The sequence below is a fragment of the Nannospalax galili genome, unplaced genomic scaffold (assembly GCF_000622305.1).
Source record: "Nannospalax galili isolate Female #2095 unplaced genomic scaffold, S.galili_v1.0 scaffold380, whole genome shotgun sequence".
Classification (NCBI taxonomy): domain Eukaryota; kingdom Metazoa; phylum Chordata; class Mammalia; order Rodentia; family Spalacidae; genus Nannospalax; species Nannospalax galili.
Window position 1 is genome coordinate 7,248,944 of NW_008348568.1, and position 15,057 is coordinate 7,264,000.

Genomic DNA, 15,057 nt, shown 5'->3' on the forward strand with positions numbered 1-15,057 from the left:
GGAGGGAAGGGTATACAAGGAACCTAAGAAAAAGAAGGAGCTCAAGAGAGGTAGGACTGTAGAAGGGTATTATCAAGGGAGAAAGGGGGAAAATGGGGTACCTTAATTGGGGAAACCATGATGGAGGGGTGAGACAATGTGAGAGATAAATAATGCCTAGCTAGTTTTAAAAACCAGAGGGAGCCATATTACTCCAACAACCTACTGACAAAGGAGGCTGAGGAGACCCCACCAGATGGACTTGAACCAGTGTCTAGTCTACAAAGAGGAGAGTCAACACAGAGGAAGTATTTCCTCCATGCTTCCAAGTGAAGCCAGCCATGGTCGAGCAGGACCTTTGACTTATCTTCACATAGGTGGAACTGGTAAACGGAAGGAGCCAGGGGCTCCTCCCAAGCCCATGTGACCCCTGAGGAACAGATCCTCAAATGATTTTAAGAGTAAAAATAAATTGGTTTATCTGGGCCAACTGTATGGCCCTAAACACCCAAAATGAAAATATAACCAAAGATTAAAGGGGCCAGTATAATTTTTAAGAGTCCATATGCATAGCTAAAGGCTACATAAGAAGAAACAATGCCAGATAGGAGATACCTTCTTTTGGGTTGTTGGCCAGGGTGGCCCAAGGGACTCCCAGATAGTAACCCAGCATAGAACTGGGAAAATGAACAGCCAATCTTATCTAAAGGAATATTGACAACTGATTGCTGCTAGATGAGGAACAGCTGACCCTCCCAAAACAAAGTCCTCTAGATAGGCTGACTAGATTCATCAGAAGGGCAAGTAGTTTGTAAGGGCTGGGGGAGCCAACAACACAGTAGATAGTAGTAGAGATAACAGAGTAAAAGGGCTCTAGTTGGGGGAGGGAGGCTATGGGAGAGTACTATCTGAGAAGTGGTTGTATAGTTGAATAAGATGGTTTGGGATGTTCTGTGTGATACACACACACAAAAAAAATCAACAGTTTTAAAAAATGTATTATGTTTGAGGAGGAAGCATGGAAATTTATGTCATGTTAATTAATAGAGGTGATAAACATTAACATTGAAATCTACCCGATGACTTAGTAGACATACGCAGGCGCCAAGGATCCAAGTGCAACCAATTATGACTAGTGATAATCAGATACATAAATATTAGGGATGCATGCGCCAACATCTTAGTGTTAGTAGCAAAAACAATGAGTCTTTCTGCAAGGAACAATATAGTCTAAAACGAAATGGAGATCTTTTTTAAAGGTTAAAAACTCATTCAATTTTATGTCTTACAGGGCTTATACTGAGTTCAATATTGTATAACTGTATTGATTCAACTATGAACCCAGAAACTTACAGCCACTTGTGAAAGAGATGTACTCTTGCTCTGGAGTGTGTTACTGAATATGTTAAAAGCTGTAATGAAATGCTTCTTCTAATCATGTAGTTATTAAAAATTAAAAAAAAAGAAAAAAAAGAGACACATAAATAACCAGCCTCTTTGTTATGGCAAAACCCCCAATATTTGGGGACATACACCATTCTGCCTGTCTCCCTTCTATCTCAAGAATGCCAGCAGTATGTTTCCTATATTTTTCCAGTCCTGTTGCATTAAATTTTAAATGCTGCATTATTTATGCTCTAAGTTGAAAAGATACATATACATTGATTATGCAATGACTATTGTTTACTACTCTATAAAAAATCCTGTCCATTCACCACACAATGTTTTTTAAAAAAATATTTTACTTATTATTTTTATTTTATGTGTATGAGTGTATTGCCTGCATGTATGTGAGTGCACCCATGCAATGCCACGAAAGTCAGAAGAGGGCTTCGGATTCCCCTGGAACTGGAGTTAAAGACAGTTTGTAGCTGCCATGTGGCTGCTGGGAATTGAACACGGGTCCTCTGCAAGAGCAGTCAGTGCTCTTAACCGCTGAGCCATCTCTCCAGCCCCTCACCACACAATCTTATGGGGGTGGTGAGAGAGAGAGATTCTGAAATGGCTTACTCCAGTCAACTGGAAAAGCAGCTGTCACAGGATAAGAATGTGTTGCATTTAAAATAATGTGCTTACAAGTTTTGGTTTCAGGTAAATCTTTACATCATGTAGACATATAAATGGCAGTCTTAACAATCCATTTATTTTAAAAGAAACCCCAAAATATTAATGTAGTTTCTTTTCACATCTAGTTTATATCTTTACCATATATGGCTTAAGTATTTCCTGAGTCAGGGGAGTTTTTTTTTTTTTTTTAGTATTTATTTGTTGTTTTTTATTTTGTGTGTAGAATGAACTGCCTAAATGTATATAAGTGCCCCATGTTGTGCAATGCCTGTGGAGGCCAGAAGAGAGTGTGAGACTACCCTGGAACTGGAGTTACAGGTAGTTGTTAGCTGCCATGTTGGTGCTGGGATTTCGAACCCTGATCCCTCAGCAAGTGCAGTCAGTGCTCTTAACTGCTGAGCCATCTCTCCAGCCCCTAGTCAGGGGACGTTTGTGCTTTATCAACATTTTACAATTTGTAACACCAGAACTTAGACATATAAGGAAGGCAATGCAGTGAAAGAGATAGAAATTCTTGGAACTAATAGATATTTAAGATTTTGTATACATACAAAATGTATAATTTAGTAAAGAAATTCAAATCACAGGCATCCACTCAAAGTTCAATGCAGAGATATTGAAGAAAAACAACAAATGGAGGTTGATTTAACAAGTTATGAAAACTCAGTTCATAGGTGGGTTGGTAATCCCATGGAGACATTTGCTAGGAAAATGGCTTTCATTCTGACTAGGGTGTTGCTGGGCCTCCCACAGAATGCCTGGTGTCTCCATGGTTAATTAATCCACTCTGCATTCTTCCTCTATCCCACAGGGCTGTCTGAAAAATCTTGCAGTGAGGAAAGCTGTCTTCTGAAGTGTTGCTTAAGTGACCTGACTTCCTAAAATAGTCTTTCATAAACAAAACTCACATGATATAATTTGAGTGTGTAAATCCAATTACATTTGCTGGGGAAGCTCAGGGCCAATTACACTGACTTCCCGGGCTCCGGGTAGCTAACAAAAGCAGCATTCCTGTACTCTGTCTCTAAGAAAATCCTGGGGGAAGATATTATTTATATAACCCATTATCTGGCTAACTGAGGTTCAAATTTATGTGTCACATTCTTCAATTTTCAATAACTGTTGGCTTTAGGCTGTTACATCAGTTCTAGAAAAAGAACCGTGAGCATGCTTCAGAAACAATCTGTCAAGTGAATTGATATATTGCCCAACTGCATATTCCCGGCCTACTGGTCTTTCTGAGAAACAACATTGTAGCCATTTGCTGGTGAGAGGAAAAGTTTGAGATGAATACTGCAAGTGCCTTCTATATTCTGGAAATAAATACATATACGATCAACTCAAACAGACCAACTTGTGAAGTGAATAAATTAGCATTCTCAGAAATATTTAGACAACAGTGAAATGTCACATCAAATGATTGTAGCAGTGTCCTCTGTTTACATGTTGCTAACAGCAATTAATTTGGGAAAAATTCTGTGTGTCTATGTGTGTGTTTGTATGTATGTATGTGTATATATAAATGTGTGTGCATGTACTGTGCATGTGCATGTGTGTAGGTATGCATGTGTATATGTGTGTTGGTGTGTATATGAGCATCTATGTGTATGCATGTATGTGTGTATGTGTTTGGGTAATCTTTTCTTCTTATGCTTGGTTTAACTTCTTTTTGGTGAGCTCTTGAAATGCCATCAATCATCAAAGTGTAAATATGACTAATGCATTCGTCCTACTTAGTACGACATTGCAGCAGCTGCTCCGGAATCCGAGTTCCCCCCAGATCCTCCCAGTTCTAATCTAATTATGCTCTGGCCCACTGATGTCAGTCAGGTGATATAACCGGATATGAAGGAAAACAAATTCATAATTTAATCTTGCAAAGCATACACCACACAATCAGCTTACAACTCTCCCTAAATATACAGGCACCAAGCCTATTTGCAACTTCCAGGCAAAGATGCCCACAGACCAGGGCTAGAATGACTTAACTGATCATTTCAGTATCATTACAAATCCTTTACAAAGACTGTTCTCCACCACTACAGCCATATAAAATAGGAAAAGAAGAAAGAGAAAAGAAAGAATATAAAGGACAGCTTTGTGTTTGTCACAAGAAAGAAAAGGAGTCTCTCCATTCCCAGCATTCAGAGGAGCCTCCTGGGAAGGCTGACACCCAGCTCTACTTTTGAAAGGCATTTTTCTCAGACATGCTGGGAGGTTGCAATTATTTTTAAAGCCTATATGAATTTTCTGAAAAAAAAAAAACGTATAGAAATGGAGGCATTCAGGGTTTTAGAACTGCATACAATAACTAGTAAGGTACATTAAATCGGAGCCCGGCCATACTAATTTAATGGGTATTTGTGTGTTCTGAAGTGAGTGTTTACCTTGATACCAACTACCAAATTGGGGGTGATTTAAATTACATGCCATTTATTGTACATTAAGTAGTCATAGAATCCCCTTATTTGATTTGATTTAGCTACAAAGAGCCTTAGACAGAGAACATATAATATGCACTTAAGTTTAAATTATATAAATGAGGAAAGAGGTTCTATAATCCCATTATCCTGGCTTTACTTTTACTCTGAAGTCAGTCTTTCATTTAAGTGACCATAAATGCATATTTAAGCCACACACAAGGTCTGTTTCTCTCCTAAACCCCAGTTGCTTATACCATACACATTTATCTGATACAACTGCATGTTCTCCTAAAGAACTGTTTATAGGACCAATAGTAGGCTAAATGCTTCTTCTTATTGGTCAAATTTAAGAATTGATATTTAATAGTTTTTCTGGCTCTAGTCTCTGCTATTTGATGGGCTGTGAATAAGACAGAAAGAAATTCCAGTCTGACAGCATGACCTTGAACACTGATTAACTTGGATTTGTAGGCCTGTCTGCCTTTGCTCATAGAGCTATCTTGGAGAAATCACTTCTACTATGACAGTTCTGCTTATCTGCTTCAACAAGAGGCACAGATGACTAATTAGCTACTAGCTATAACATTTTAGAACCCCCAAGAGGGAAGCACAAGGCGGCAGTCTTTCTAGTTAAATATTACTGCTCTCAATTTTCCAATAACTAAATGATTTCTACCATCCTATCACTAATGAGCTGAAGGAGAACAAGATGAGTTTCAAATGTTAGGTAGCTTGTATTATTGTCATCAGCAATTAAAACAGAGTAAAATGCTAAGTTTAGCAACAGTGCTTGGAACGTCTGTACCCTGTGAAAGAACCTAGTAAACATACGTTATTATTACTATTTTATTTATGTGTATAATGTCATCTTATAACGAATTTGCCAAAGAACAAATTGAACTGGCAAGATAAACAATTGGGAAAAATATCAATTTCTAGAGAATGTCTGAACATGACATTCCTAGTGTCATTGATTTGAATCACATTTATGAAATGGACTTAAATTTAGTGAAGCTTCCCAAGAGAGGATTAAGATCAGCTCTCATGCTATCTACAGTTGAGCTCTGTAGGGGTGAAATAAAAGGAGCCGTTCCAACTGGGCTTCACACCTCATGAAGTTCACTCAGCATTTCCAACGTTACTGGGCTCAGAAAATATGTAGGTGATACATCTTCCGTGGACAATAGTCTCTTTGTATATGTGTGGGGTGTGGAGGCAATGACTTGATTTGTTAAGTGAGTAGAAAAATAGAAGGCATTTCTTTGCGGAGGAGGATCTCCCTAAGTAGGCTCTTTTAGGTTATATGTTCTATCCACAGTAGGAGGCAGGTTGTGATACAAACTCACAAGGGGCTTTGTCTCTTCATGTAGAGGGTCTGCAGGGATTTGAAGTATGATGATTGCCCTTTCAAGACACAGCTGTAATTTCCTTTGGGACAGCAAATGTAGAAACAGACAGATGCTTGTAGTTTGGGTTAAGGGAAGGCAATCATTGGCTCATTTATTACTTTTGAAGATGACATTTGCAGTAAAGTGAAGCAGCTGGCAAGGTATGTCGACTCTACATTCTCATTTCAGTCCCATGATTCTTGAAAATGCTAAGTTCAACCTGATTTGCCCTCTTAAAGGGAATTAAGATTCATGTAAAGGATTCACGGCCTTTGGTTGACAAATTTGAATCCAGCTGAGCAGAATGATGAATTCATTACAAAGAACCTATGCCATTCTGCCATTTTTTTCTTAACTTCCTTCTGGATTTTTATTAAACGTTCATTCAGGTGCTGAACAGTCTACTACCCGCTTTAATAGTGAAACAGGTACTCTTTCCCTTTGGACATTTTAGTCTGGTGAAAGGTTTTTAGGATTCCCTTAAAAGGTTGCTGAAGAATGGTTAGAATTGGAGCCCAAGTATGAAGTCTGCCCTTACCCCTGTTTGTTCCTGATTTTCAGAGTGGCCCCTTGTTTCTAAGAATTTATACTTTCTTCCTTGAAATTAAAATGAAGGATGATATCACCTACTTGTCCTCATTAGGTGTATTAACACCTAAGGCTCTTAGTTACATGTGAAATATTATATAAATACCATGCTTTGTGCTTTAATTTCTCCTAAAAGTGTTTATGGATAAGAGCCTGCTTTGTACACAACTCAGTTGTGTCTATCTGTATGTACTGATGTGCATGAGTGGATATTTCTTTCATAAACACAGACTTTGGGGATATATATGTATATATCTTATACTATTACCCTTGTGATGAACACACGTAATGAACAATCTCATTTGTATGGTGAATTTGTTGGGTGCTAACTCTATGCCTGGCATTTGTCTAGGTGCTAAGGATAAAGTGGTAAATAGGAAGGCAATCCCTTGCATATTTAGTGTTTGTGTTCTGTGAGCATGGAGGCTTCAGGGAGAGACACAATAAATGAAAATTTAAGATAATTTCATACACATGCTCTGAAGAAACTAAAAAGTCATACACCAGAGACCCAAAGAATCAGGAACAAGTGGAATGTGCTGGTCATATGAAGACTCGGGGGAACGTGCTCTTCGGATGCAGGAGTGAAGACTCAGATGTAAGAAAGAGCTTGAGATAACAGGAAGACAGATGGGTGGAGAATTCAGGGTCTGAGGAAAAGCAGAGGAGGAAAGATGAGTGGAGAGAAGCAGCCACGCGCGAAGGAGATGAGGCAAATGAAGAAAGGCTAGGATTTCACTGTAGCTGCACTGAGAGGTCATCATCAGGTTTTAAGTGTGCCTTACAGACTGTTAAACTGGGAAAATTAAGTGGTATTTCTTGTTTTAAAAAATCAGTGTTGGAAAAGAGATTAGCTCCCCATTTCATTTGCAGGATCTAGGAAAAAAGTTTCCACCCCTAGGGGGCGCCAAAGGAAAGTGTTTAAAGGATCTTCAGCGCCTGGACTCTGGTCCAGGTTGTTCGCCAGTCTTGGGAAAGGTGACTCAGCCTTTTAAACCCTGCTAAATCCATAACCTGTCCCCAACTGAAAGCAGAATGCATTTGGATTACATGCAGAGGGCCTTGGTTTTCCCAGTGGGGAGCTGTTTATGATAGGATGGGAGTGGGAAGACATTGGGTACTATTTTTAATCTCCCATCTGGGAGTATTTGAGTAGAGTCTAAAACTAATGTGGAGCCAGAATTTACTTTCTGAATTCATTTGGCAAGATAAATATGTCTATAATTAGAGCTTTGAAGATATTTATAGTTTGACACTTAAGATGTGTTATTCTAAATACTACTCCAACATACTTGATGAAATCTTTTAGTAATGTGCACCAAGAAAGGCTACTGTTTAAACGCAGAGGGTTATAATAAGTGGAATTTGCTGTACACATCAGACACCTATGATTGCTTGTGAAAAAAACTTAGAATGAGTTAGGTTTTCAAAACAAAGAAGGAGAGGAGCAGGAGAAAGATGGGGATGAGAGGGGAAGGGGAAGAACTAAAGAAGAAAGAAAAGATTTGTTGACATCTAAATATAATAATGACAGTATGTAAAAGAATGAGGGTACTTGGAAGAAAGTAGATGTCCATAAATAGGGATTCAGATCAACTATGCACAGCATTTGAGATGCACGTTAATACATGTGTAATATACAATCACAGGCAAAGACTATAATTCCCTCTTCCTTAATTGAAACTTTGTTGTGGGTCAAATATTAAACGCTGTGATGATTTGGAGGATATATTCACTAGTGCTTTTTTGAGAAGTTCAGCTGCTGAGCTCTTAGTTTCTTATCACCCCATTTTATGCCTGATGATCGCAGACACATATTTTATATATTCTTTGCTATATCTGGAGGAGATACTTCAAAAAGCACTGTAAAAGCAGTCAACCAGATAAGTAGCCCAATCAAATGGACATAGAGCCAGCAGAGATGAGACAGGATTCCAAATCCAGCCAAACCCCAGAAACTGATGATGGGTAAAGCACTCTAATGGTGCCAGTTATCTATAAATCACCAGTTATTTCCAGTGGTGGTGTCTATTCTAAGAACCATCTATACTCAAACTGGACCACAAGGCAGAAGAGTTTTAAGGTTCTGACACAGCAAGAGTAGACAGAAGCTGAGGACAGAGCAGGCCCATACACAAGGGCTCCTGGTCACAGTGGCTTCCTCTCTAAATCAGTTCTGTTGATATGTTAACTTCCTTACTGAGAAGCCCCTAAGCTCACTCCCATTTCCATGTAGCAGATATTTGGTAAACAAAGTGTCAGGTCATTAATTATCTATTGGCTTTAGTGAACTTAAACAATAGCTTCTTTGTCTACCTTCCCAGCCATAGACAACATGAACTTTGTTCACACAAGCACATCCATATTTAATGAGAAAAGGGGATAGGAATGGGGAGAATGGAAAGGAGCAGAGGAGACTCCAGCTCGATATTTCAATCCACCTACATAAAAATGCCCTTTTCCAATTCATCCAAACTGAATTCTTTACCAATAGCCTTCCATCCTTCAGTTCCCGAGACTGACTGATCAGAGGGCTGAGACTGGGCAGTGAGAGGAGAAACCAGAGTAGATCCCCAAAGGCATTAAAATGTCCCTAATAAAACCTCTGTCATAGGATTGCGAAGGATGAGAAAGAACATTTGTAGGTACCCCAGCTCTGGCAATTCCATGCTTAGCAAAGGTTGGATCCACCTACAACTGAGCTGCACAGAAACCCAAGACTGAATCTCACAGTTTCTTACAGCAACCTGCTGTGAGTTAAAAGTGCCACCTTCTAAATCTAGGAGTGTTCCCACTTCTGTCCTGGCTCCTACTCCAGAGCCTGCAGACTCTGGGAGAGAGAGAGAGAGAGAGAGAGAGAGAGAGAGAGAGAGAGAGAGAGAGAGAGGCTTTTCCAGCTGATGTCTGAGGAGGATTACAAGTCAGAATGGAAATATAAAGTTAGTAGAAACTTTTAGAGGTCATTTTGTTCGGCTAGTTCCAAAGAGACAAACCATCCCGCTGACAACCAAAGCCTCCTAGGTGCAAAGTAGAATGCTAGGTTGGGGGGGCGGGGGCTTCGGAGTGAGCAGTTCCGGCTCTATGGAAGCTTTTTCTAAATAACCCAGGGGGGAGTGGGGAGGGAAAGACAAGGGAAGCAGGAGCTACCTGGTTGATGGAAAAGACCGGCAGTCGGGGGATGACCAGTTGGAGGATCACTTGTAGCAGCGAAGTGCCCAGGCCGGCTAGGATGGCCCAGGTGAGCGGCAGCGGAAGCATGCTGTAGGTGGCGAAGAGCGTAAAGAGTACATAGCCTATGCCATCTCCCAAAAGCCCATAGCCAAGGCCGGCTGCCAGGATCTGGGTGGTCATAGCCACCCAAGTGACCACGCCGCTGTATTGCAGGTAGGTATGCGAGGTGGTGTCCTTCCTGACCACCACGAGTGCGCAGATCACCACCTCGATGCCAGTGAAGAAGCCCAGCAAGATGCCCTTGAGCGGGTCCATTGGGGCCGAGGCTAGGCTCAAGTGGAGGACCAAGAGCGTGAGTTTGGTTAGCACATCCAGCACGTTCATCACCACCTCAGATTTGCGCCTCTGACCCAGGAAATAGCGCTGGTAGAGACGCTCCAGATCCCGAGACTTGAACGAGTTGCGCAGGGTGGGGAAAATAACCCCTCGGTAGCTGTAGCCCCCATTAAGGAAGAAATCTGAGTTGCTCGGGGCACAGTCAAGGTGCAGGAAGCCCAGATCGCCCCCGCCTCCGCTGCCACTGCCACTGCCGCTCCCGCTGCGTTCCGGGAAGACTTTCGTGCTGCCGGTGTTGTGCGCTCTCTCCCCCGGGCCCAGAGAATAGAGGGGCAGCGCCGAGTCGCCAGACAGCTGCGGCGCGTGGTGGTTGGGCCCGCTGCCGGCAGGGTTAGAGGTTTTGCGTGAGCCCCCGCTCCCGCCGCCGCCGCCCCGGTGCCCAAGGATGAAGCGCTGCTCGGTGATGTGCCGCACCGCCGTCTGCCACAGCAACCTTTGCGGCCGAGAACCGCTCCCGCCGTCGCCGGCCGGGGGCGTCGGGTGAATGGTGTAGAGTTCCTCGCTGCCGCTAAGGCAGCGCACATCCGAGAGCTCCATGGCAGGGTCCGCAGCGAGGGAGGCGCAGAAACTGGTGGAGGCAGTTGGGGGTGGGGGCTTCCTAAAGACCCGAAGGCGGCCTGCTAGGAGCCTGGCGGCACTCTCTTCTTTGCTAGGCTGCTAGATAGCAGAAACCCTGGGCAGGGACCCCCACAGGTCAGGTCATAGTGCGCCAGGGAGCAAAGGACTCCTGGTGGATCGCAGCGGACTCCAGCGTCCACACAAGTCACCCTCCCGCCAATCAGCGCAGCTTGGGTACGCAGTGGCGTGGTGGTGGCTATTTGTCCGCAAAAGCCGAGGTGCCCTGGCTTCCCAGGCTCAGGCTCAGCGGCTGGCTCTGGGCTCAGCGTCTTGGCGCAGCCTTTGCTCTCCAAGAGGCGCCCAGGCGCCGATCTTCCGCTGCGCGTCGGGCGGGTCCTGACTGCGGCACTGGGCTCCGGACGCCCACGGCTAGGTGGCTGCAGAAGGGCTGGCCAGGGGTGACCGGTGGCCACGATGGGTGCTAAGTTACCAGCTGTGGCTGGAATCATCGCCCTTCGGATAACTCCATTGCGCCGGGATGGGGAGCCGGGGCGGAGCTGGAGGCGGGAGCGATGAGACAGGACGAGTGGGTGACGGTGAGGTGGCAGGGCGCCCCGCGGGAGGACTGGAGAGGTGGTAGCCTCCGCGCTAACAAGTCACCAAACAGTTAATTTGGAGGTGTGTTTAAGCTCTCTCCTCGGTTTCTTCCTGGCTGTCGCCACTTCCAGAGCGAATACTGACAGCGCCGCACGGATTCTGGACAGGAGCATTCCTTAGGGAGGATGGCGCTGGGGCACTAGCCCCAGGGTCCCAGCCTCGGCTAAAGGACGAGGTCACCGCTGCCAGCAGTGATTCTGAGGGGTTGCAGCACCCAGTTCCCATGCCCTTCACTTCGCTCTTTGGAGTCCATTGGGCCTGCCTGTACCTAGAAGAAGCCGGTAAAGAATAGTGAAGCCCACAGCTCTGAGTAAGGACAGAAGCCCCTGGCGCGGATTCCAGAGCCTGAGAATGGAGACTTGGCGGGTGCTGCGGCCCCAGACAGGTTGGAAGGAGGAGAGGGCCCCAGGCCGCTAGGAATCCGAAGAGATGCCTCCGGGTCTCGGGAGGCGCGGCGTGCCACCTCCGCGCTCGCAAAGGCGCCGCAGGACCCAGACCCGGGGAGGAATTTGGAGACCTGTCAGAGCAGTCAGACACCCGCGGCGACTTAAACCCGCCCCCGCGCCAAGCCACGCCCCCGGAACCCGCGAAGAAGAGTGCGGTGGGGGTGGCGGCTGGGACCCGACACCCAGATCTGGCGGGGATGCGCAGGTCCTGAAGGCGGCCTCACGCAAGTCCGGCCGGTCCCGGCTGTGCGCTGTGGTGGAGCGCTCCACCTGGCCGCTCCCGCCGTTCCTCCTCTGTGCTTTTCTCGGCCCTGGCTCTGGTCCTTGGCAGGTGCAGAGCCAGGACTCGTAGGCCGCTTTGCCCACTGACTCCTGGAGCCCAGAGCCACACAGTAGAGGGGCTCCTTTCTGTTTTCCCCAGCCGGTCGTGATTTGTTTTTCAACTCTAACTTTCAGGCTAAAACCAAAATGCCCCCCAAGAAACCGCAATCATAGAGGTGGACAGCTTCTGCTGGAGTCTCTTTACTCCACAGGTCCCGGGGTGGAGGGCGCAGGGCATGAAAATGGGGGCGTCCTCTGCTGGTTTTGGACACTAGGTGTATCTCGGCTTACAGTAGGGTTGCACAGAAAGGCTCCGGGAAAAGCACTGCCAGGGACCACCTGGACCGCGGGTTTCCCGCCTACCCAGACACCGCCGCACAAAACCCCAGTGGCGCTCGCGGTAGACTAAGTTGCCACGCAGTGGTCCATGCGCCAACGTCGCGCGGAGCTGGGTCCTTGGATGCTGAGTCTGCGGGGCACAGTCCAGAACGCGGCTGCAGGTGGCCATCACCTCCGCCACCGCGATTGCGGCTGCTGCCAGTGAAGCCGGGGCCCAGAACAGTCAGCTGATGGCCAATGACGTCAGGCTCTGGGCGCTTTTGCGACTCCCATTGCGTCCCAAGAAAACCCAAATAAACGCCTCGCCGAGCGCCCCCTCTGTCCCCCACTTGAGAAGGCGTTTTCGCTTCCTCAAGCTGGGAGAAACTCCTTTCTATTCTGAGCTTTCGCTGCGGGTGCCCATGCCCCTCCCCCTCTCCACCGAAACCATCCTCAGGATTATTTGTAGCAGCTGTGTCCCAGAAACACGTTTTGACACTCTTTTCCTAGCTTTACAGGTCACTTGCGTTGCACAGAGCATCCCAGAAGGAAGAGGAAAAATGTGCAAGAACCTTCCCCCATTCCTAATCAACAGATTTTCTGGAGTTCTGGCAGTCTATAAGAGATTCTTTTAATTCTGGCCTTCTATGCTTACATTCCACAGTGGATGGATATCCATCCATCTATCATCTATCTATCTATCTATCTATCTATCTATCTATCTATCTATCTATCTATCTATCTATCTATCTATCTATCTATCTATCTATCTATCTATCTATCTATCTATCTATCTATCTATCTATCTATCTATCTATCTATCTATCTATCTATCTATCTATCTATCTATCTATCTATCTATCTATCTATCTATCTATCTATCTATCTATCTATCTATCTATCTATCTATCTATCTATCTATCTATCTATCTATCTATCTATCTATCTATCTATCTATCTATCTATCTATCTATCTATCTATCTATCTATCTATCTATCTATCTGTCTGTCTATCATCTATCATCTCTCTCTCTCTCTATCTATATCTAATCTGTCATCTATCTAAAGATTGAGATACAGGACTTAAGCGTTGGATTTTAAAAAGAAAGGAGGTGGATTCTATTTTAAAACTCTGTATTAATTTGTTAACTTTAAGGACTTCCCAGGGTGGCTGGTCGACCCCAGTGGGCTAGAAGTTAAGGTCAAAGCACCTCAAAAAGTGGCGTTTTGTTATCCAGGCCTTAATAAAACCAGCCCAGGTACAGCTGTTTGTGTCTCCTTTTCTGATTCTTGGACTCTGGCCTCTCCAGACCTCCTGAAACTCTGAAGTGGCTAATGGGTCCATTGTTTTGAAGCTGAGAGGGTAGAGAGTGAAGAGCTGGCTCCTGCAGCCTCCTAGCTCTGATGTACAGGGGAATTGTGTCTTTGCTCTGCCAGCGAGCAGGACCTCAGGTCGCCAGCACCAGTGACCTGAGGCAAAATCTGGATGTGAGACACTGTCTCTCGTTTCTCACTTCTTTCTCCTTGGGGCCCAAGGATTCAGCAGGGATCATGGCGGCTTGAGGTATGTGGAACTTTCCTATAAAAATCTTTCTCCCACCTGGACTTGTCCCAGGTTGATTTATTCAGCAGCAAAAGGAGGCAGGACAAGGAGGGGGAGCCTAGGCCCTATCAGATAAAGTGGCTCAGGCCAATGAATGAGCACAGCTTGTTACAGGGAAATGCTCCAAGAATTTCATGAAGTCAGAAGATAGATCAAATACAAGGGGTAGAAAACCTCACATCTGCCCCATTGACCTTTTCTTTCCTAAAGGAATATTATAGACTGTCATAAAGAAAGACCCGGATGACTCAAGGAGATTCAAGTGTTCTTGTTGGGGCAACATGGTGCCATTCAGCCCCCAAAGCATTCTGTTCTTGAATGACAACTTTGACTCCACATAAACATTATACTTTTTGGAGTCTGCCAACCTCCAAATGATTTATCACTTAAAACAAGACATGCCAACCCACTGTGTTGAGGCCAGGATGGGACTTGCAGCATGCCATTGTTTACTCCCTGCACATTACTAAAGCAGGGTTCTACTGTGATCCAGGCACACTATTTTGACAACTAGGTGTTTTTTGGGGGTTGACTCTTTCCCCCTCTTGGACTACCTGGCCCACTTTCCTTCGTAAAACACTGCACACCTTATCAAAGTCTGAGCAGTGTTGTCTCTGCATGAAGGCTTTTCTGACATCCGTGAACATTAAAGAGGTCCTTTTATGCTATTCATTACTCTTTTCTGTGCCCATTAGTGTGGTCCCTGCTACAGAGACTGGAGATCCTGCATTCTGTCATATCTACACTTTTGTATCTTCTCATCGAGAAAACAGTTGTCCTTGAATGGAGGTTGGACTCGTTTTCTTGTCCCTTGGCTTAGAGATAATAAAGTTGAATAACATATTTTCCACCTCCTATCAGCTGCCAAGCTCCTCCCTAAGATCTGTCATAAATATCTTGCTTAACTATCGCAGCAATTCTGTGAATCAGACCCTTCCTTGTCTGTTGGAAGGATTACCATTTTGCTGAGTAGAGTACTGCATACTGAGGGTTCTTATAATTAAACACCTTGCCTGGAATGTCACAGTTGGTTGCATTTGGATGCTATAAATCTCACAAGCGTGTGCTTAATAAAAGTTCTGTGATCAATAATGACTAATTTAAATAGAACTGATAGAAGTGAAAATGTCAAATATATATAT

The 15,057-nt window shown here is 44.6% G+C and overlaps 1 protein-coding gene across 3 annotated transcripts in view; it reads right to left on the reverse strand.

Moving 5' to 3' along the window:
- The window catches only part of Adcy8 (adenylate cyclase 8), a 289,342-nt gene extending 276,456 nt beyond the window's left edge, over positions 1-12,886 (reverse strand). For 2 of the 3 annotated variants that reach the window (XM_029569544.1, XM_008845491.1), the window contains exon 1: positions 9,593-11,853. In XM_029569544.1, the coding sequence (XP_029425404.1) occupies positions 9,593-10,549 (957 nt within the window). In that variant the 5' untranslated portion in view covers positions 10,550-11,853. Of the gene's footprint in view, positions 1-9,592 lie in introns of all 3 variants that reach the window. The other variant, XM_008845490.2, reaches the window with a different exon arrangement.
- Between the last annotated feature and the right edge of the window lie 2,171 nt (positions 12,887-15,057).